This window comes from Gadus macrocephalus, chromosome 3 (assembly GCF_031168955.1).
Source record: "Gadus macrocephalus chromosome 3, ASM3116895v1".
NCBI classification, from domain to species: Eukaryota; Metazoa; Chordata; class Actinopteri; order Gadiformes; family Gadidae; genus Gadus; species Gadus macrocephalus.
Window position 1 is genome coordinate 14,512,956 of NC_082384.1, and position 22,633 is coordinate 14,535,588.

Here is a 22,633-nt window from a genome sequence, read left to right on the forward strand (position 1 = left end):
GAAGGAAAGCCAGCAATGATTCACCTGAGTATGACACATGTTGTTCCGAACTAAGCAGACGTCGACTGAGGTTCTCCCTCCTGTTGAGTCCCGTCCAATGCCTCTCGCCCTCACTCTCTCACCATGCTCTACATAGCTCTCAAGTGTCTCTCGTCCACACTGCATCATGAACAAGCATCCTTCCTGACACGGGATTCTCTGGCTAATAGTAAAGAATCGAGAGAGAAAGAGCTAGCTCATTGATCATATATATAAATAGGTCATTGCCGTTTTTATCCCTGTTAACTACCATTGTTGCCTCCTTGGTTTTGAGTGCATTAGGTTTGAATGGTCTCTGATCTTATACATATGTAGAGGCTTGTCTACTGGGGGAGAGCCATTGGGAAACCATGTTCCAATCACAGGGAGGCATGAACAACCCTGTGATGCAAGCTGCTTATCTCCACTCATGACCTTCAGTCTGCGGCCCACGTCACCCCGCTGTCCCGCTGTCCTGCGTCTTTGGCTGCTGGAGTTAACCCAAACATGAGTCAAAGAGTGGAACCGTTACTATCTTCTGTGGCTGTTACAGAAGAACTCACAGATATTAGGACTAACGTCCCGGAGTTCCTGTTCCCAGAACAGCTCAGACCTCAGACTCCAACCGTTGACCAGGCCTCTGGTCGAGCAGCCCGACACTGGCGGACAACCTCACAGATACCACCTTATAGTCGATGGAGAGAAGAGAGAGAAGCCAACCGATGCCAGCGCTGACCAGTTGTTAGCGTAGACTCGAAGGCTGTGAGAGATTGATAGCTGAATTCCTGGTACTAGTAACCTTATCCTGGGTCACATTCATATCCATTTGACTATCGTTTGACCCTTATCTGACTATCTTCACACATTAATACTGACGTAAGGTTCCTGATTGGTTTTGAAGAACTAGAGAATGTTTTTGCCAAATAATTATTATCAACCCCACACACTGCACAACACGACTTAACCCTGAACATAGGATATGAGCAACACGTTTCTTACAATTCATTTGAGAAAAGTTTGGAATTAAATCATTAAAATGAAGCAACTGCTTCTGTGTGACCATGACAGAGATGTTGACAAGGGCTGTTTTTCTCAAAAGGTGCTGCAGCTCAGGCGGCTGGAACTAAATTGAACATTGACTTTCTGACGGACATGGACTTTGGTTCTGACCCATGCTCCCTTCCACAGGACCGCCCTCCTCCCCCCCCCCCCCCCCCCCACACACACACACACCCCACCCCCTACACTGTGTCGTAAAAAGGCCACCAGGAGATCTTATAAATACAGAGCAAAAGATGTACACTGCCTACCACTGCCATGTATGGATTATGAACTGAAACCAACAACCTGGAATAACAAGGAATTGAATATCCCCTAATATCCCCTCGACACTGTAAGTACACTTTTTTACTGAATGAATGACTCTAAACTTTTTGATGGTTTCTAGCCTTCTAGATTTCTAGACTATTGCCTACCTTTAAATGTAACATGTATTATATTAAGATAAAAAACCTTTGTGACATACATAAATAAACGTAATAATTTGTTTACATTTGTGTGTGTGGGTGTGTGGCCGGGTGTGTGTGTGCATGCGTGTGTGTGTATGTGTGTGCATATGTATGTACATATGTGTGTATGCCTGGTTGTTCCTCTCCCCCAGTCCTAGGCACCATGGTAGGATTTAAGCCCTCAGACGTTCCCCCTCCCCTGGCCGTGAAGATGATTAGTGCGGGGGCAGCAGCCTGCGTCGGTGACCTCATCACCTTCCCCCTGGACACAGCCAAAGTCAGACTCCAGGTACTATACCAGGGACCCCCCCCTCTGCACTTGATCATTCAAGGATTCCCTAGCCAAGTAACACAAGCATGACTGAGTAGCTTAACTCCTGTCTATTAGGCTTGTTAATGTCAATGTTAATGTTATGTTTGTTTGACATTGTCTCTTGTCTCTTCTCTTGTATGTTGCCAAATGTAGGTTGTGGTTATTGTACAATGCTATTGTGTAGGGTCACTGTCAGTTAGAACAATTGATGGGCACACATAAATCATGCCCAAAATACCAGTACAGCCTATCCTCTCTCTCTCTCTCTCTCTCTCTCTCTCTCTCTCTCTCTCTCTCTCCCTCTCCCTCTCTCTCTCTCTCTCTCTCTCTCTCTCTCTCTCTCTCTCTCTCTCTCTCTCTCTCTCTCTCTCTCTCTCTCTCTCTCTCTCTCTCTCTCTCTCAATTATCACATCGTCCGTATCTTTATCTCATCACTTAAACTCTATCTTAGAGCCACTTAAAAGCAGTGACTCAGACTCCCTTCGGATATTTAACCGGATACGGTTTGACCCTTGTTTCATCACACATCCGAATTGAATGAATGAATGAATCAACGCTGCACCTAAACAACTGTAATGAATGTATTGACCTTGACCCCAGATTCAGGGTGAGCAGAAAGTGGAGGCAGCTAAGAACATCCGCTACAGAGGGGTGTTTGGCACCATGGCGACCATGGTGAAGACAGAAGGCCCCAAGTCTCTGTACAACGGGCTGATCGCCGGGCTGCAGAGGCAGGTCTGCTTCGCCTCCATCAGGATCGGACTGTACGATAACGTCAAGAACTTCTACAACGGCGACAAAGAACGTAAGTGGCTGGCGTCTCATGGTAACTACTTTGTGAACTAGTTACCGGTTACTCATTACTAGTAGGAGTTTAAATGAAGTCCAAAAAGTATCTTAGCATTGGTGTTTTTGTATACGTCACATGGAAGTTCAATGTTTTTTACGTCAACGAAAGTAAACAAATAGAAGCCATGTCACTAAATAGATAAAACAATAACAAACTGTATCTACCGATGAATGATAGATACATGTATCTTCATCAATGAGAATCCTTTCACATTACAACCCTATCTTCAGTTGATGGTCAGACTACCCAACTCTTATGACGTTAACCTGCCCTATCAGATGCCAGCATTATGATCCGCATCCTGGCGGGCTGCACCACCGGTGCCATGGCGGTGTCCCTGGCCCAGCCCACGGACGTGGTGAAGGTGCGCTTCCAGGCCCAGATGAACCTGAAAGGGGTGGCGCGGCGCTACAACGGCACCACGCAGGCCTACAAACACATCTTCATGAACGAGGGCCTCCGAGGGCTCTGGAAAGGTGGGTTTTAAGACCACTGCCAGCTCGTTAAGGACTTTTGTCTAAAAATGAGATGCCGCTTTGGATGCAAGTGTATGATAAATTTGTGGATAGTGAGATGGTGCACAGTTATAGTTTAAAACCGATTTGGTTGTTAAAGCGGTTGTTTTTGTCTTCAGTGCGTTCAGTAAAAAAAGATTTGAAGTCTGGCAAACAGATTAAACCAGAACCCTGGTTTTGGAGATAGCGAACAGCAGTGTTTAAAAGCACATGCATGATTTATACCCAAGCACTCATGTAGTATCAGCCACCACCTTTACAGTACCTGTTGTATGGCAGAATAAAATCCACATGTTCTATGAACATATGTATCACTATAACAGTACTATAGTGGAATTTATGTTGGCATTACGTCTTCCTCAGGAACACTTCCTAACATCACCAGAAACGCGCTGGTCAACTGCACAGAGCTGGTGACCTACGACCTCATCAAAGAAGCCATCCTCAAACACAACCTGCTGTCAGGTAGGCGAAAACATGTGAAGTAGCGGAGACAGCTGATTGGGCACAAACCAACACACACCCCGCACCCGCCCCCCTCATGCACACAAACACACACACACACACACACACGCACACACTCTCCTCCCTCCCGACTTTTGTATCCTGGCCGATAACAGCACACATACTGGCAGGGGACATTGTGTGTTTTTCCTTGAAAGGGAAATTGTTCGTACTGCTGTTATCTCACTGCCTTGTTTGGATGATTGCCAAATATATGCAGTAGCGGTTTCAGCACTAGTCAGCAAAGAACAAAGGTGTAAGCTCAAGGGACATTGCATTGATTATATATCCGATATGGATATATAAAACTTAATAGGCTTAAATATGTTGCTGCTTGTATACCTCGATGGAAAAAGTTCCGGTTTTTCCTTGGGTATGCTTCATTGAACTAGGTCACAGACTATAAATGGTATCACCCTGAAACTTTGATTTGGTTCATTATATGTACCTCCCATATATCAGACCCAGGGTTGAAAGGTTGATTTTAGGTCATACCATATGTACCTTATTTACCCAAAAGAGTCTCATGTCACGCAATTGTATTATCTTGAATACAATGTATGATTGACTAACCCCATTTGTATATATTTGACGGTTTCTTAATTGGTTGATGTGACGTTTTGTTGATCCATAGACAACCTTCCTTGCCACTTTGTGTCTGCCTTCGGTGCGGGCTTTGTCACTACGGTGATCGCGTCCCCGGTGGACGTGGTGAAGACCCGCTACATGAACTCCCCTCCCGGTCAGTACAAGAGCGCCATCAACTGCGCCTGGACCATGATGACCAAGGAAGGGCCGACTGCCTTCTACAAAGGGTAACCACTATCGCCCTCCCTTTGTTACCTAACACAGAAGCAGACCTAGAGAAACCCTGAATCTGTTTACAGGTTGGAAAAACAAGTGAAATGTAGGACAAGTGATTGTCATTCAGGTGTATAGTTTGAAATGATTTTTGATTTCAGGGTTACATGAGGTAAAGTTAGTCTATTAGCTCAGATTTGTTAGGGTTAAGATCTATCCATTTAATTTCAATGCATTAAAGTTAATGAAGTAACTAATGGTATTTTTATCATTACATAATCGTGTTTATGTGAACACGACTTAGTTAATGGTTGTCTAATGTTGTCTATAAGGTATTCATTAACACATTATTACATAGGCTTTCCACTGACCCTTACCCCTAATGCCGTAAAATAGGCCCAATGCTTAATTCACGCTTTATGCAAAAGTGCAAAAAACCTGTGAAAATTTCAATTTGTGTTCATTCTCTCTGTAGATTTGTGCCTTCGTTCCTTCGGCTGGGATCATGGAACGTGGTGATGTTTGTGTCATTCGAGCAGATCAAGAGAGCCATGATGGCAACTAAGAAGAAGATGGATACACCCAGCTGAGCATGAACTAAACACTCAGAACCCCCCAGCCTCGATCTCAGTTTGGTTCCGACATCTCTCGTCTTTTGGCTTTGGTTTTTTGTTGAAAGAAGTAATAATGTACCGTCCGCTTACATCTTGAAAGTGAACTTACGTTTTAATAGAATTTGGTTATACCCATTTGTATTTATTACATTGTTCTGGTCATTATGTGAGTAAATACTTGCACTGGCATTTACACAAACATCTCACAAATGGAACAGTTTGAATACCTGTGATGGATCTAATTTAGAGCAGCTTTTGCACCACCAAAATTGAAATTGTACCCAGCCCCCAAAGAAATGTCCACAACATGTAAAGCACTGTTTTTATGTACATTTAAAAGATATTTGATATAATATATTGAAATTGTGCTTTTCTTCAGTGGGGGGGGGGGGGGGGGGCTATTGTCTCCATTCAGTTTGGACACAAACCTCAAATAAAGGCATCAAAATGTGTGTTTATTAGCTCTCAGCAAGCCAAGTCAGTCAGTCGTTACAAATAGTACACCTCCGGACACATCACGTTGAAAACAGTGACAGTCTGGAGTTACAGGAATACATTGGAGTGCCCCCCCCCTCCCCGCCCCAGATGTTAATTCGCCATTCTAATCCACTTCAAAATCGACCCTCTTGTGACTGCAGACGTGAACGGGTCCACCCTGACGTACAGAGCAGTGGACTCACTGTAGCTATTGGTCACTCACTGGGGGGATGACTTTGTTTTTCAATTGCTTGCAATGGCATAATCAACATTATACCAGGGGCCCTTAAACAGGTAGCAAAACAACCTCCCCGTTGTGTTCTAGTCGTCTCTAGTCTAGAGTATATCAATAACAATTGAAACGCATTAAAACATGCACACGGTTAAAGAAGATGGAACCACACAATGAGGCATCCTAGGTATAAATGATGTTGCCTTGCCCGTCACACACAATCTGTGAACACTGCACAAAAATATCTAATTCCTGAGCAGGACAGTCATGACAACCGGTCGGGGATAATTTATATAAATACGTGAGAGAAAAGCTTGAAATTCAAGTTAAATAATACATAATTATAAATTTTAGCTAGCTAGCAACTTTACACTTTATAGCTATCGTCAATGTCGACATCATTTGGTTCACGGACCGCTGGAAAGGTGCACAAAATATTACCACTGGAACACAATACAAAGCTGCTGAAGCCCTAAGACCTAATCAATGCAGAATAGTTGACCCTTTAGTCAGAAGAGTCAACTAGTTGGAATGATCGTTTATGGGGTAAAGGGGTTCAACTGTGCTCTAGCCAAATCACCAATTCCTTTCCTTTTTTATAGTAAAGCAATATCTGTAACTACAACCATATTACAGGTGTATGTATGTCATTATTTATAATTAATCAAATCATTATTTTATCTTCTTCAATCAATTGTGGCAGGACAATTCAGGCTTCACCATAACAACCATCTAAAAACTAAATCACAGAGGATATTTGTAATATTCCACAACTCAAATCCAAACACACTTCATATTTCTCAATAATATTAGGTGGTCCAACTAATGGTCCATTGCAACTGGAAGAAGAGGTCCCCTTTCAAACTCCAGGTAAACTCGTAGGTGTTTTTGGTGGGTTCAGGCAGCATAATGCGAGCAGCACCTTCATGGTCGTGTGGAATTGCGTGGTGCTACATTACTCCTGGGCCGGCGGCAGGAAGGTTAGTGTTCGGAGGACACCGTCAGCGTGAGGGCCACCCCTGGCTCCTGGAGCGAGATCTTCACCTGGCTGTGGAACTTCTCCCTGTAGTGGTTGAACTCCATGATGCTCTGAGGTTTGGACGCCACCCAGAACTTGTCAAACTCGTAGGCCAGATAACCTATAGCAAGGAAATGAGGTGCTGGTTAGAGGGTGACTGTTTATTTGTATCAATTGTCAAACCAATTCTACAAATTGTCTGATATTATTCCACATCCCACTAATTTGAACAATTACCTACCCATCCCATACCTTTCTACTTTTTATACATTAAATATTCAAATGTTTTCAATAGGACAACACCTTGAGATGGACCATCTCATCGTCGAGGGGGTCCAACATATATATTATTAGACTCTACAATATACTCAACTATGCACAGCACAAAAACTTGAACATTTTTCAGGGTTTCTAGAGCAAATATTGACAGAAGAGGACGGAAAGATCTAAACCCAAACCCAGGAATGTCTACTCACAGTACAGATGGTGGAAGTGGAGCAGTTCAGGGTTCCCAGTGACTGTGTTGTAAAAGTGGGGTTTAAGATCCCCGCTCTTTAGGAGACTGTAGGCCATCTCCGTCAGGTTAATGCCCACGATGGCGTAGGAGTACCTTCAAAACACAACACCATCAGGGAAAGAGGTCCACTGTAGCTCCACTGATCAGCGCAACGAATCAATGGTTTGATCAAGCTTGAAACAAACAAACATTTTAATCAAACCATTGTTATTTCACACATCTTTATACATGTGAATTATATATATATATACGTATATATTCTTACCCCAGTTGGGGATGATTGGCATGAGAGAGCACCTGGCGGGCTTCCTCTGTGTAGTGTTCACTGAAAAACCTGCAACCAAGGAATAACAAGATGCTACATTCACTTTCTACTGCTGATTAGTGCTTGATCCATGCATCCATGCGTTGAGCTAGCAACAATGTACTGAGTATTGATTGGATGGATTTTCTGTGCAATCAGTTCATGATCAGCTTGCGGTTGAGAACCACTTAAATAAAGTCTGTATTTTTCAAAATGAAAGAAAAAGTATAACCTGTTCATGCCAATTTCAAGTTGGTTTCCCATCTTCAATTAAGATGCATGATAATGTATCGACGGTTCATATATTTTATTTAAATGCTACACATGAAAAACGTCATTGCATAAAAATGGTACATTTTGTAGTTGGTCCCAATTTGACATTGCATTGACTATTCTCAACCTCACTTCCCTCTGTATAAAATGATTGGCTAAATGACTCAATATGAATTTATTTCAGCCATCTCATTTCTCAAGCCACTATTGCCCAAATTAAAAAGGTTAATTTTGGCACATTTCCTCTCTGCTAAGTAAGCACTCAGCTAAGAAGAAATGTAGCAGATCTCCACCAATCAGGTGCCTTTACTCACACAAGGTTGGTGAGGCCCAGCATTCCCATTCCTCGGAAGTCCGTCTTGGGGTCGTCGCCTTGGAAACCAATGTCACCCCACTGCTTAGTTACCCTGGACTCCAGTTTCACTGTTGGCATCAACAGCTTCCATAGCTGTATTCAGGAAGGGAAAGGTTAGTTATTATTACCATCAATGTCACTATTTTATTATTTTTTTTTTAAATTGCTAGAGATATTCAAATGTTGTTCTAGGCTATTAAAGGGTAATTCCGGTGTAAAATGGATTTGGGATGTTTTGTGTGATAACGAGTTGAAACGTTCGTTTTGGAGCACAAAAAACGCATATATAGACGCTTTCTTCAGTTGGCTGTTTTTAGCCGAATCTATCAAAACGCTATAATCTTGGAACGATGGGGGCACTGGTTATGGTAAAAAGCTAAATCGCTATTTTAAACCACTTAAAAGGCTAAAAGTAGCCCGACACTTCTTTGGTAGTATAATAAGGGTGTTAACATATAAAACGAGGCATTGAGAACTTTGTAAGTGTACAGATTGTTTATTAAAAAGGACATTTTATACACACAATACCATCAGTAGATCACCCGTCGACGCCATTTTGTTTTTAAGACTCGATAAGTAGATTGGCGAACACAGAGCTTGTGTGTTGCTGACGGATGTCACAATCTCCGTGTTCGTCAATCAACCAATCTATTCTTTTTAGCCTTTTAAGTGGTTTAAAATAGCGATTTTGTTTTTACCATAACCAGTGCCCCCATCGTTCCAAGTTAATAGTGTTTTGATAGAATCGGCTAAAAACAGCCAACTGTAGAAAGCATCTATAAATGCGTTTTTTGTGCTCCAAAACTAACTATCAACTCGTTATCATACAAAATATATCCCAAATCCATTTTACACCGGAATTACCCTTTAAGAAGGAACGCATGGGGGGATGTTGTTACACATACCTTCAACAGCATGTCCTCGTGCTCCATGTTGTCTGAGCTGAAGGTCTCCTTCCTGAGATCCTCCACACAGGTGTACAAGCCGGCGTAGCCGGTGATCTGGAGGAGACAGGTGTGAAGACTCTTCCGGAACCTATAGGAGCAGAGGACGGAGGATGAAGCAGGCAACTAGGGATGTTACAGTAGAAAATCTTCATATTGATGAGATGCACTCATAGAATATTTAAATCATTCCTGCAGTGCTGTATAGAAAGTGCAGGGCGAAATGATGCTCCCATTATCTCTTAATGAGAATGACCTTAATAACGAAGGGTACAGGAGCCTAATGAAAAGTTATACCGATTTATTTCTATTTTATTAAAGTATTTTTTAAAAGCATAAAAGCACCTATGTATTTAGCCTATCGATGTGACATGATATTCAAGGTGTACAATGTATTTATTGTAGACCTGCAAGAATCATGCAAGTATATACAATTATTAAAATATTCAAACTGCTTTAGAGCTACAAGATAGATACAAGAGAGATATTATCGCATATTGCGACCTCCCTTCATGGAACTCAAATAAATATCAACAGGTCGAGGTCCACATCGAGATTGGATGCATTGATTGTGTCAGGTGAAATATTATCTGAAGAAGTAAAAGAGGGTCTTTACAAGGGATCCTTCTGAGGTTTGACATTCTTGGCCTGAACAATGTGATCCACACACTGCTCCAGACTATCTCTGCTGGTCTGCAAAGATCCTCTCAAAACCTACACACACACACACACACACACACACACACACACACACACACACACACACACACACACACACACACACACACACACACACACACACACACACACACACACACACACACACACACACACACACACACACACACACACACAACAAAGCAAGAAAACAAAAAAGTTGAAACAAGCATATATAAAAGGTGGGAGAAGTGAAGTCAAAGTAAGGATAGCATGTGATTATACAACTATTAAGATGGATGATTACCGGTATCAATATAATACTAATATTTAACTTTTAACAGCCGAAACATGCTTATAGAATATTCCACAACGCTTATAAAACTCTTGGAACTAACCAGACTGATTACAATAAGCAAAGTAAGCTTTTAGGATAAGCTAATGATTGGTCCATTATTTATTACTCTTAAATAAATGACAATCGGAAATGATAGGATAAAATGATAAACATAAATTGTGATGTCCATTGTAAGCCTATCATAGCTTAAAAACAACAAAAAGACTGCTGTCTTTCATTGGAGAATATGAGAGCTGCTTGATTTATGCAGCTGTCTTTTGTTTTATATAATATTAGACAAAAAATGAACACACACACACACACACACACACACACACACACACACACACACACACACACACACACACACACACACACACACACACACACACACACACACACACACACACACACACACACACACACACACACACTTTCTGTAGGACCACTACCGAGCTGGAAGAAATCTTATGGAAATTCTTACCTTATTCTTTGAAAACTGAAGAGAATATTCTGGAAATAAATTAAAAAACAAGAGTTACAGCATCTTACAGATTGTGGACAGCAGAAGTCAAAGAGCACATTCACGTGATTAATGGTCCTCTATTCAAATTTTTACTTAAAACGACTTTAGAGTTTAGAGCTACTTCTAGTTTGGAAGAATTCTGCAGGAATTTTCTTTAGCATGTGTATTGGTGGGATGTGGATGTTTAGGGGATAGAGCTTGGTAGGCCTACCTGGTCTCCTCCACTATCTTATGTACATTTATAACACACTTCTACTCAGGGATTCACCTGGCCTGGCTAACTTATTGTTATGTCTTATAATATAATACTGTGACATGGTTCACCTGTTTTGGAGGTCCTGGTTGCTCCTGGCTGGAAACCAGCACATATTCTCTGCAGCTCACACTTCCCAGACACCTGCCTCACAACCCACTTCAACCAGTATCTGAGGAAGGATGAGTAGACATACTGCCAGATATAGCCCAGCATTCTCTGCGGAGAGACGAGAGTTCAGAGTTAAATGCAGAGATTACAGGCAAACATAGAAATGCTATTTTCAAAACATTGTAGTATTATGTTTGTAATAAATCCCACAGGACAGTCGTAGCATCAACTCCACGTGCCTTTACATTGTGGAATCATCCCCGTATTATCCAGACGATTCAACACAAGGTATGCAATATACTGTAACGATTTGTAAAAAAAAATAAAAAAAAATAATTAACAAACAATATCGATTTCATTTTCAAAACGATAATGTGGAAGCATTACAGTTAATTACAGCAATAAAAATAAAATAAATACATTTAAGATGTATGTAGGCTACCACACAAAGGTTAACCCAATGGCCTACAGTAGTCTATACTCTATCCCAGCTGTGACTCATTCTCCTGAACCCAGAGTCTAGACACATCACTGACAATGAGAAGTAGGACAAACACTAACGTTAATTAATTTTCCACATTTGGACGCAAACACGATTGTTAGCAGGTACGATAAGGCCCTGTTTGTGTTGTGGCTGCTTACTAATACAACAAAAATACAAACAGTTTAGGCTTAAATCCCCGGGCAAAAACAGAATGCTAATCAGAGAGCTAATAGCTGTTGTTCAGCCACAGGCATAGCTTTCCTCAGACTCATAATCAGGGCCCCGGGGCGGAATATATGATTACTAAAACATAACACATTCTGTATCTCTACTTGGTTGTACTGTGTATCGTATAGTACAATATACGCACAGCCAAGTAGGCATGTTAACGTTATCCCCGACAGTTGTCCATGTATAAACAACAGGTTGCTGTTGTGTTAGCTTAGCTAGCTAGCACAATAAAAGTAGCTACTTGGGTTTCACTCGCAAAAGCCAACTTACTCGATGATAATTTCCCGTGTAACCAGATATAACTAAGAAGTTCTTCTCAATTGGTTTATTTTTCGTACATTTAAATTTAACAAAAGTTAGAAGGCTATATTCCTGTGGATGTGCTAGCCGCGCCGCTCACCCAGGCAGTCTTGAATGGGGAGTAACGTTAGTTGTAGCAATAAAGCAACACCCTACCATGTGTACATTCAGCGTCACATGAAAACCAAACCTCTATGCATTGTCGATCCAAAATTATTTGAACGGAAATAGTATCATTGTCATTTATTAGATCGGTTGATTTTCCTTTGGCACTTGATACAAAGAATAATATTGAATTAAGCTTTCAGTCACTGCGTACTTATTTCACAATGCCACCACAAGATGGCACCATTATCCAATAATAATAAAGGCAAAGGGGAAGACCCGCAGGTTTGCTGCAGGACATGGGACAAGTCTGCTAAATTACTCAATGAAAATAATCCCAGGGACTACATTATAAAACGCCTGCATCACTACCATTCAATTAAATATAGCCAGAGCAGGTCTGATATTTCGATGAGGGCAAATGAAAGTTATTGAACATTGATATGTATGTAAATATAAGCCTATGTAAGACTGGAATTTTTCTTTTTCGGAACAATGTAGAAGAAATCTATAGAAGTCAGTGCTATCATTCAAATTGTTAACAATTCATCTTTGTGTTGCCACATAATGAATCCTCTAATCCTAATCCAATATATTAAGGATAATCGGAGGTACAAATTTAGTAATAGTTTTTTATGGTAAGTCAATACTGTGTGATTAACTGTTTGGGAACTGTAAATAACATTTGGAAGATTATGCGATAAGAAAATCTCTATCAATAAGCAAATTATGTGAAGCGGGCCTTATCTAGTACCAAGCAGGAAAATGTGCAGGTCAGCCAACATAGTAGCACACAGTATTAATCGATGGCTTTAAGGACTTTGAGTCTTTGCCCTCCCCCCTCCTCTGTGCAGGGGTGTTCAATAATAATAAATGTACCACAGCAGAGCCAACAGGGCCACTAGCCCAGACCAGCCAACCACACATTGCATACCTCTTCGTTTTTCTTTTTCTCTTATCATCTCTTCTTTCTTCTTGCTTTACCTAGGTTGAATACCATTTATAATAGTTGAATCTTGAATCACCTTTGTTTCTGTTGTTTGTTGCGATTACTGTATACTACACATATGCTGTTATGCAGCTATCAAAATCCTAATCATCCCTGGAAGGAAGGATCCCCTCTTCTGTGTCCCTGCTCAAGTGTTCGTCTATCTCTGGGTTTAGGGAGTTGGTCCTTCCTTCTTGTCAGACGGGAAGTTGTTCGTGGAGTTGGAGACTTATTTAACATATATAATTTAGTGTACATCTGAAGCGTCTTCCAGGTGAGATTGGTGCAGAAAGAGAAGCTGTAGGAGTCTCCAAAATGTTTTTGTGGTAGTCAAGTGCATAGAAGGAGTAAGTGCATCACTACAAAGTAAGATACATTGTAAATGTCGTAGTGTTGTGATAAAGAAGTCAGTTGAGGAGATTTTCACAAAAGAGGAACACACAGCTACAACGAAGAGGAACATAGACGCGCAGACACACACACACACACACACACACACACACACACACACACACACACACACACACACACACACATATACACACACAGAAGATAAATGAAAAATACTGCAGCAAAGAAGAGGAACACACACGTACAGCTGCAGAGTCACCCTCCTGAAGATGTTTTAGATTCTGATTATTCTGGTTGGGTAGGGAAGTTGACTTCCTGTTCCAGCCGAAACCTAACTTCCTGTTGCTGAAGTCCAAATGTTGTACAGCAGCCAAGTTGATGAGCGATCAATGTAGAATACACACACATTGGTGTGTGTGTGTGTGTGTGTGTGTGTGTGTGTGTGTGTGTGTGTGTGTGTGTGTGTGTGTGTGTGTGTGTGTGTGTGTGTGTGTGTGTGTGTGTGTGTGTGTGTGTGTGTGTGTGTGTGTGTGTGTGTGTGTGTGTGTGTGTGTGTGTGTGTGTGTGTGTAAGGTAGGGTCAAGTTAATATAGCCTACGACAAATAATAATCCCTAAGAGCTGAAAACCAGACGGTATTATGTTTATGTAGGTCTACAAGAAATGTTTATGAGTCTGACTTTATGTGTTTGGGAACGGACCGTGATGCAGCAGACCTTTTGATATATATTTCAGCCTCATTGTTTCCCCATCTATCCATTCCAGAGGCTTCACCTGCATAATTCATTCCGGAACACTGGAGTCCATCCCTATGACACCGCGCGAAAACCATGAAGAGGACAGCTCAATTACGGCGCCAATGCATGACATGGTCTGTGTACGCGCAGCAGGGAATGTCGTTCACGGACCTCAGTTAAGAAAACACATCTGTCGTCTCTGACTCACTAACTCGTGGCTCGTATTCGGGTGCTCCCCGAGTTTCCAGCTTTCTGTGTTCATGATCAATATTTTCTTTACGGGACCTACATTCCGATCGGGTTTAATAGAAGGCGTGGCTTGATGTCACCGATAGACGGTTGATTTTCATATTCATTCCCGGGGTCTACTTGTCGTTGGTGCCAGGACGCAGACGCTGTAGCCTACACCACCACACATGATTTAACAGGAGAAACCGCTTCCTACGGTAAGCGTATTGAATTTCTCTAGCAGTCGACGTGTCTTTTCTTTATTTAATTGGATTTTGGATTGGAATATTATATATCCGCAAGGTCAAATCAGCACCACTGGTAATTGAGGCTGGGACGACTATGCACTGCAGCTATAACATAAAATATCTACCATCGTTGTATGCATTTTCTGCTCTTCCAGGTTGCTAATTGTAATGACTGTTCACGTTGGTTCCGTTATGTTACCGGATTACACAGTGGAGATAATTAGGTAGACTAATTGTTTAAGGGCAGTTTCACCATCCTATATCTGTATTCTACATGTGTGTGTGTGTGTGTGTGTGTGTGTGTGTGTGTGTGTGTGTGTGTGTGTGTGTGTGTGTGTGTGTGTGTGTGTGTGTCTTCGTGTGTGTGTGTGTGTGTGTGTGTGTGTGTGTGTGTGTGTGTGTGTGTGTGTGTGTGTGTGTGTGTGTGTGTGTGTGTGTGTGTGTGCCAAAACCGAATAAATCATTTTAAAATTAAAAATGTAACGAACCCCTTACGTTTTCAATCAATACATTTTCTGACCAACACCGAGAATGTATCAAATCCATTGGGAATCTATTTTGTGCCCTATTAGATGAATGTGCAGTTAAATGATCATATCCTGGTTCCTTTATTCAAATTTCTTTGTAAGAACTGAATACTACTTCTAACTCTATATTATTTATTATAGATTCAACAGTAGCACTGAACCATTGCTATTATTATAATTTGGAGTTGTATTATTAGTAATAGTAGTAGTAGTAGGCGGATAGTAGCAGTCGTATAGTAGTAGAAGTAGGCTGATACTATAGTAGCAATAGTAGGAGAAATGTAGTAGGACGAGTGAAAAAATCCACCATTGACCAATTAACCTGTTAACCAATTAAGAGGTCCAACTTTACAAAGTGCTTTGCTATGTTTTCAGTTTGGATGTTTGGGCTTTACATTTTTCTCGGTATACAAAGAATGATGAACAGACATCTAGATTCAGACTCACCTGCCTTCAGAATAAGGGCCAACCAGAGATAGACAATGTCCTGAGATATAATCATAGATCAAATGTGTATATTATGTTTAGAAACGACAGTTAGAAAGTCAACTTATTTCCATGAAATCTGTCAAAGGAATTGATGAGATACAAAAGAGCTTTGATTTAACTTAAAATCAATTATCATAAACCATGTTTCACTGAGGGTCCACTTTAAACTCTTGGCTCCAGTTTCTGAAACCCCCATGACATTGAGAATCCATCTTTGTATTTTCCAGCTCCAGATTCCAAAGCCACCCGCTTTAGATATTCCACTCCTGTGGCATTTTAGCACATTACTTGTTCCATCTTCACAAGATGCTTCACAATGTGTTTATTTGTGGCTTTGAAAGCTTGGAGGAGAAATTCATGAGAATGGTCGCCTAGCAGAATTCAGTGTCTGTCTCATTATCCCGTAATCACAGAGGGGAAGGAATATTCAAATTTCACACATGCCTATTTCAATCAAGGCATTATAGTGATAAGTGATTCTGCCATCTTGTCCTCTCTTTCTCTCCCACACTCTATCTGTGATATGTGTGTGTGCTTGTGTGTGTGTGTGTGTGTGTGTGTGTGTGTGTGTGTGTGTGTGTGTGTGTGTGTGTGTGTGTGTGTGTGTGTGTGTGTGTGTGTGTGTGTGTGTGTGTTTGTTTGTGTGTGTAGTACAGAAGAACTATATTTTTAAGTGCATTGTTTGCCTCTGTTCAAAATGGAATGATAAATAAATAACTCCATCCAGATTTAGTAACACACCTGCTAAAACCAATTTTAATATTTAATTTCCCTGCTTTAGGGAATTGCTTGAGCGGCCTGTCACTGGATATCGCTTTGGATCACAGATTTGGATTACGAGACTCTTACTCACAGAAACCAGCTATGGGAACAAACCCAAAGGGGACTTTGTCGGTTCAGATGGTGGGTCAGCTGACCGGGTTGGACCCGCTGGGAAACAAGGAGCCCGATGCCAAGCTGCCCAAGGATCACAACCTGAACCAGTCCAAGGTCTGCCCTGCCTCCAACAACAACCCCACTCCCATCCAATCTCCGGACCCCACAGAGGATATACTTCACACTGCTCCTCTTATAAACACCGCCAACAGCCAACCGTCTTCCAAAGAAGGAGCCCAAGCCGGAATTGTGGGTTTGAACGTCCCCACATCCACCAACGGAAATAAGGAAATAATTCTGCTTGCGGCAACAGGAGATAAAAGCCACCACCAGACGACTGCAAGAGCCCCTCCGACAGGAAGAGGTGTAAATACGCCAGCAGATGGCCAGAGGGACGATCATAATGCTTCACTGAGAATGCGAACCCCGGAGGAGAAGGAGAAGCAGGGCGTATCTAAGGCTGACTTGACGTCTGATGTTGCCGCATCAAAGGTCGACATGCTTAAAAATGACTGCCGAGCAAGGGGGCCCATCGCGCCGGTAGAGAGTTGTTCTGAACCACTGCTGCAGGGCGGGGGAACATCCACAGCTAAGGAATCACCTTCAGGGAACGCCAGTAGTTACGTCCCTTGCAATAATCAAAGGTCGGGGAAGGGCTTTGAATCCGGACACGCTGGATCTGAAGTGTCGACTCCCCGGCCCGAGAGCCAGAGAGGAGTTTTATCAACTACAACATGTCCTGGAACTGCTTCCACGGTGTTGGGGTCTAAAGCGCCAGATAATATGAATGGTCTTTCCACTAGCTTAGCAGACAAAAGCTACAGTCAAAAACAATGTCTGACACAGGTGTCAAAAACAGAGAAGGTATCCCCAGCACCTGTCCAAAAAGCAGAGCAAAAAACACAAGTATTGGTTCCACCTGTACCCATGGTAGAGACCACGGCAGTGCCACGCACCACCAAACTCCCACCTGCTTCTCGAAGGCAAAGTGCAGGGGTAACAGATCTGAATTCAAACATAACACATGCAGAAAGAGGCCCGCCGCCAGCGTACAACACTCGGCTCACCTCAGATAAACCCCAGGCGGCACCGTCCCAGCGGGGCTTCTCTGCGGTGCCTCCGGCGCTGGAGGAAAAGCCGGTGTTCAGGCAAGGAGCCGAGAAGGCCTGTACGACTGGCGCAACAGTAGTCCCTGGACTGTCCACGCTTCACCCCAAGCGCTTCAGCGAGGCCTCCACCATGACCTCCGGGGCCTCCACCCCGACCAAGCAGCGGCAGGATGTGGAGGTGCAGGCCGTGGCCAACATGTGTAGCAGAGCAGTATCCACCAGCCCGAGCCTTTTGTCTCTCTCTGGGGTCCACAGGCCTGGCGCCGGAGTTCCTCTGGACCAGGAGGAGGCCCAGAGCCTGGCTGTGCTTTACAAGGCAGAGGGTGGCGTGGGACCGGGTCCGGGAGTTGTTCGCCACCCAACGGGCCCCTCGCAGATCTACATCGATTCAATAGTGTGCACTGTTGACACCAACACAGAGGGACCCGTCGTAAAGGCGGGGATGTGCGGCGACCAAAATGGTAATACGGTCGTCCACACAGAGAATGACCAAGCAGGGGCCAACCCAAAGCAGGATAACCAAGCAGCAAGCCATGTGCAGACCGCCGCCCCACCCCTGAAACCCGTTTATCAAATCAACATTGAACACAGTGCTCCAAGGGAGGGGAAAATGGCCCCTTTGACCCACCCTACAATCAGCTCACAGAGCATGATACAGTCCAAGAAGACACCATCTGATCCACCGGGTGTTCCAGTGATGTCAACTGCAGAGATAGCCACCACAAAGGCTTCCTCTTCTCAATTACCACCATGTCAAGGGCTTGCGAGTGCGAATAAGGCAAAACAAGCCGTTAATATTCAGGCTGCATCGATACCGATGAACACCAACTCCAAATCAAAGGTATCTAAAGCCGGCACCAAATGCCCAAAAGACCAGCCCAAGCCTGCCGGGAGAGTTTCGGGGAAGGAAATCAGTATCATCAAAAAAGGTCTGGAGCCGGAGAGGAAGAAGAAGGAGATGGAGGAGGAAGAGGAGGAGGATGACGACGAGGCTAAGCAGAAAGAGAAGGGCGTGCATGAGGTAGTGTGGGATGAGCAAGGCATGACCTGGGAGGTGTACGGGGCAGGGGTTGACCCCGAGTCCCTGGGCTTCGCCATTCAGAGCCACCTGCAGTGCAAGATCAAGGAGCAGGAGCGCAAGCTGGTCACCAAAACATCTCAGAGGAAATCAATCACCGCCACCGTTGAGTCGCCCCGCCGCGAGAGAAAGAAGCCGAGGAGGCGGCAAAACATCTTCAGGTCCATGCTGCGAAACGTCAGGCGGCCAAACTGCTGTTCGAGACCCTCGCCAGCCTCAGTGATGGAGTAGAGTGAGGGGTTAGAGACAGGGGTAGTGATTCATGTCGAGTTAAAATACTAAAGGGATAACTTCCTTTGAAAGCATACTGGAATGTTATAGTATACTAAGACTATTTGTGATAATATTTATTGTTAATGGAGCACCAAGCAGTTTTTTTTTCTCCACCATGTATTTAAAAAAACAACGTTTTTTACTTCTGAAAAATATTAGCTTGTCCAGCTAGCGTAGCTTTCATGGATTCACGATGGTGGCCATGTTAGTTGTTGAGAGGAGTTGTAAGGTACACATTTGTTTCCTGTCCCAACAAATGATTTGAATGCTCATCTTATCTTGGTGACAAAATATATAACATTTACAATCTTTTTTTAGGAAGAATTCACTGCTCATTTGAAGATGATTAAATGTAAGAATATGATATTACTATGAATATGAAATAAAGAAGTAGAACATATTTAAGGAACAAGAGAAAAGAGTTTACATAGTATTTAAAATGTCAAAGGCAATAATTATTGTAATGCATGTATTTTAGCTGCAATTGTCACTGTTAACTGCCACACTGTTAACTTAAGTCCATACTGAAATATTACATGACAATGTCACAGGTTACACACATGTTGTTGTCACTTACATCAATATCAAGTCTTATTGAATTTTATGCAATGTGTTTATCATCGCGTCCTATATAGGTGTCCATAGACACACTGCATTTCAAATGTCAATGTTTTATTTTCAGATTTATTTATGTCATACAAAAAGAAACTGCTTTATTACAAGCCTCACCGTCATGCTGCTTTCCCCCTGGTTTGTATTAAAGACAACAACAAACACAACAACATGGTCTCAGCTACATGCTTTTTACTCTGGGAGACATCAGAGTTGATGCATTTAAAGTGTCACAATACTGCTACATTTTACAACAACAGTTAACAGTTCCCCAGTCAGCTGGAGTCAAATATATTTACAGGGTGCTTTTAATTAGGGCATTTGTCACAAAGGGTTTCTGGATGAAGGAAAGATGTTTTCAGTAAACAGACTGATAATTAAAACCCTGGTTTAGCACAGCTGTCAAGTGGCCAAACAAGAGCTTCTGTGTGCCCTCATGCATGTTTGTGTGTGTGTGTGTGTGTGTGTGTGTGTGTGTGTGTGTGTGTGTGTGTGTGTGTGTGTGTGTGTGTGTGTGTGTGTGTGTGTGTGTGTGTGTGTGTGTGTGTGTGTGTGTGTGTGTGTGTGCGTGCGTGCGTGCGTGCGTGCGTGCGTGCGTGCGTGCGTGCGTGTGTGCATCTATATACGAGCATCCTTGATTATCAGGTGTTGAATTCCCAATATTTAATCCTAGTTCAAATTCATAACTTTATTTCAAGTAGGCCTATTGTGTGAATGAAATTATCTATTTATTATCTATAATTGTGTTTATTTTATTTGGATAAAAAAAAATAGAGCTGTGTATTTAATTGACACTAAGGTTATGTTGGTTAGCAAATATCACCTCGATCACTTCAGCATGCAGCTGAATGAATCATCATTTGAATCTTACTCTACGACCTGGGCGTCACATGAGTGCCAGTGCTTCTCAGCCAACTGCCTCGGAGGATCACCATTTTTTTCACGGCCCTCTATTTAATAATATAAGTCTGTGTAACGAGAGTCTCAACGGGGATTCTGCAGCCTGTGCAGAGACCTCTCCGATGATCCCTGTAAGTAAAAACATCTACCGGTCTCGATGTTAAGGTGTCAATTAAATCTTACACTCAATTAGTCACCGGCTCACCTCGATCGCCGGAACGTTCCATGTAGGTAATGTGAGGTAGGATGTTATCTTGTTTAATATTTTTTTAACCGCAGGTTGTTATTGTACGGTTTAATGGGAGCGTAGGCCTAGCAATTGTCTTGACTGAAGGTGGAGTAGGCTACCCCTTCACAGCTGTTGGACAATGTCAGTGGCGGACTCAGGGGGGGGGCAATGGTTGAAAAAGCGCGCTAAAGTGCCCTTCAAGAGTGTCGAAAACGAGAGGAAATGCCTTATTGCCCTTTTCACGTGCAAAACATGATTAGGTGCCCTCTAGGATGCTCCTTCATACAATAAATTATGATGATGTGCCCTCTAGAACAAGAAAATTCAATGACGTGCCTTAATGAGTGCCCTTATAGTCCCCTTCTGCCCGTCTGGTGCCCTTTTAGTGCCCCCTTTAGTACCCTGATAGTCCCCTTCTGCCCGTCTGGTCCTTCAAGTGCCCTTCTGCCCATCTGGTGCCCTTCTAGTACCCTGATAGTCCCCTTCTGCCCGTCTGGTCCTTCTAGTGCCCTTCTGCCCATCTGGTGCCCTTCTAGTACCCTGATAGTCCCCTTCTGCCCGTCTGGTCCTTCAAGTGCCCTTCTGCCCATCTGGTGCCCTTCTAGTACCCTGATAGTCCCCTTCTGCCCGTCTGGTCCTTCTAGTGCCCTTCTGCCCATCTGGTGCCCTTCTAGCGCCCTGATAGTCCCCTTCTGCCCGTCTGGTCCTTCTAGTGCCCTGATAGTCCCCTTCTGCCCGTCTGGTCCTTCAAGTGCCCTTCTGCCCATCTGGTGCCCTTCTAGTACCCTGATAGTGCCCTTCTGCCCGTCTGGTCCTTCTAGTGCCCTTCCAGTGCCCTTCTAGTGCCCTTCTAGTACCCTGATAGTGCCCTTCTGCCCGTCTGGTCCTTCTAGTGCCCTTCTAGTGCCCTGATAGTGCCCTTCCAGTGCCCTTCTAGTGCCCTTCTGCCCATCTAGTGCCCTTCCAGTGCCCTTCTAGTGCCCTTCTAGTACCCTGATAGTGCCCTTCTGCCCGTCTGGTCCTTCAAGTGCCCTTCTGCCCATCTAGTGCCCTTCCAGTGCCCTTCTAGTGCCCTTCTAGTACCCTGATAGTGCCCTTCTGCCCGTCTGGTCCTTCTAGTGCCCTTCTAGTGCCCTGATAGTGCCCTTCTGCCCGTCTGGTCCTTCTAGTGCCCTTCCAGTGCCCTTCCAGTGCCCTTCTAGTGCCCTGATAGTGCCCTGATAGTGCCCTTCTGCTCGTCTGGTCCTTATAGTGCCCTTCTAGTGCTCTTCTGCCCGTCTGGTGCCCTTCTAGTGCCCTTCTGCCCGTCTGGTGCCCCCATGGTTGAAAAAGTGTGCTAAAGTGCCCTCTATGGTGGTGAAAATGAGAGAAAGTGCCTTAGGCCTAAAAAAAATAATTGTTTGGTTCCGGTTTCCGACCGACCTTGTCAATTTATGTGCGACCCAAATTATTTTATGAGCTTTAAAAAAATTATTTTATTTTTTTTATGCAAACTATAATTACGTTTGGTACAGCCCCTCTTTTTCTGTACAAGGATGAGCGAATTGTCCCGTTTTTAAATGAAAACAACTTACCTATCATTCATTGCCGCTGGAAAAAATAAAATAAAAAAATAAAATACATTCCCTACCGACCCATGACCTCAACTGACAACCAACAGGAACCAAACTTATATATTTTTTAGGCCTTATTCGCTGCCCTTTACACGTGAACAAAAATTAATGAGTGCCCTAGGTTGCCCC

General features: G+C 43.1%; 3 protein-coding genes across 3 annotated transcripts; 2 read left to right on the top strand and 1 right to left on the bottom strand.

Annotated features, from left to right (window-relative positions):
* The first annotated feature begins 1,254 nt into the window (after nucleotides 1-1,254).
* ucp1 (uncoupling protein 1) lies at nucleotides 1,255-5,476 on the top strand. The gene is made up of 7 exons (XM_060047517.1): nucleotides 1,255-1,411; nucleotides 1,679-1,815; nucleotides 2,440-2,644; nucleotides 2,968-3,165; nucleotides 3,568-3,669; nucleotides 4,343-4,523; nucleotides 4,985-5,476. Exons 2-7 carry the CDS (start codon nucleotides 1,690-1,692, stop codon nucleotides 5,097-5,099), a joined length of 927 nt encoding a protein of 308 aa, XP_059903500.1. The 5' UTR covers nucleotides 1,255-1,411; nucleotides 1,679-1,689; the 3' UTR covers nucleotides 5,100-5,476.
* An 81-nt stretch (nucleotides 5,477-5,557) lies between these two features.
* elmod2 (ELMO/CED-12 domain containing 2) lies at nucleotides 5,558-12,479 on the bottom strand. Its single transcript, XM_060047518.1, has 9 exons — nucleotides 12,113-12,479; nucleotides 11,088-11,235; nucleotides 10,722-10,750; nucleotides 9,860-9,957; nucleotides 9,205-9,334; nucleotides 8,259-8,392; nucleotides 7,633-7,701; nucleotides 7,327-7,460; nucleotides 5,558-6,971 (listed from the first exon to the last, which is right to left on the bottom strand). Exons 2-9 carry the CDS (start codon nucleotides 11,230-11,232, stop codon nucleotides 6,814-6,816), a joined length of 897 nt encoding a protein of 298 aa, XP_059903501.1. The 5' UTR covers nucleotides 11,233-11,235; nucleotides 12,113-12,479; the 3' UTR covers nucleotides 5,558-6,813.
* A 1,501-nt stretch (nucleotides 12,480-13,980) lies between these two features.
* On the top strand, nucleotides 13,981-19,932 carry gprin3b (GPRIN family member 3b). Its single transcript, XM_060047514.1, has 2 exons — nucleotides 13,981-14,768; nucleotides 16,596-19,932. Exon 2 carries the CDS (start codon nucleotides 16,679-16,681, stop codon nucleotides 19,106-19,108), a length of 2,430 nt encoding a protein of 809 aa, XP_059903497.1. The 5' UTR covers nucleotides 13,981-14,768; nucleotides 16,596-16,678; the 3' UTR covers nucleotides 19,109-19,932.
* Nucleotides 19,933-22,633: the final 2,701 nt, after the last annotated feature.

What these genes read in the sequence shown, in the direction of transcription:
- gprin3b (XM_060047514.1), top strand. Translation starts at nt 16,679, where the DNA reads ATGGGAACAAACCCAAAGGGGACTTTGTCGGTTCAGATGGTGGGTCAG.
- ucp1 (XM_060047517.1), top strand. Translation starts at nt 1,690, where the DNA reads ATGGTAGGATTTAAGCCCTCAGACGTTCCCCCTCCCCTGGCCGTGAAG. An exon ending in CAGCCAAAGTCAGACTCCAG is followed by an intron (nt 1,816 to 2,439) that starts GTACTATACCAG and finishes CCTTGACCCCAG; the next exon opens with ATTCAGGGTGAGCAGAAAGT. An exon ending in CTACAACGGCGACAAAGAAC is followed by an intron (nt 2,645 to 2,967) that starts GTAAGTGGCTGG and finishes CTGCCCTATCAG; the next exon opens with ATGCCAGCATTATGATCCGC.
- elmod2 (XM_060047518.1), bottom strand. Translation starts at nt 11,232, where the DNA reads ATGCTGGGCTATATCTGGCAGTATGTCTACTCATCCTTCCTCAGATAC. An exon ending in TTCAGTTTTCAAAGAATAAG is followed by an intron (nt 9,958 to 10,721) that starts GTAAGAATTTCC and finishes GTGTGTGTGTAG; the next exon opens with GTTTTGAGAGGATCTTTGCA. An exon ending in CTGGGCCTCACCAACCTTGT is followed by an intron (nt 7,702 to 8,258) that starts GTGAGTAAAGGC and finishes CCTTGGTTGCAG; the next exon opens with GTTTTTCAGTGAACACTACA.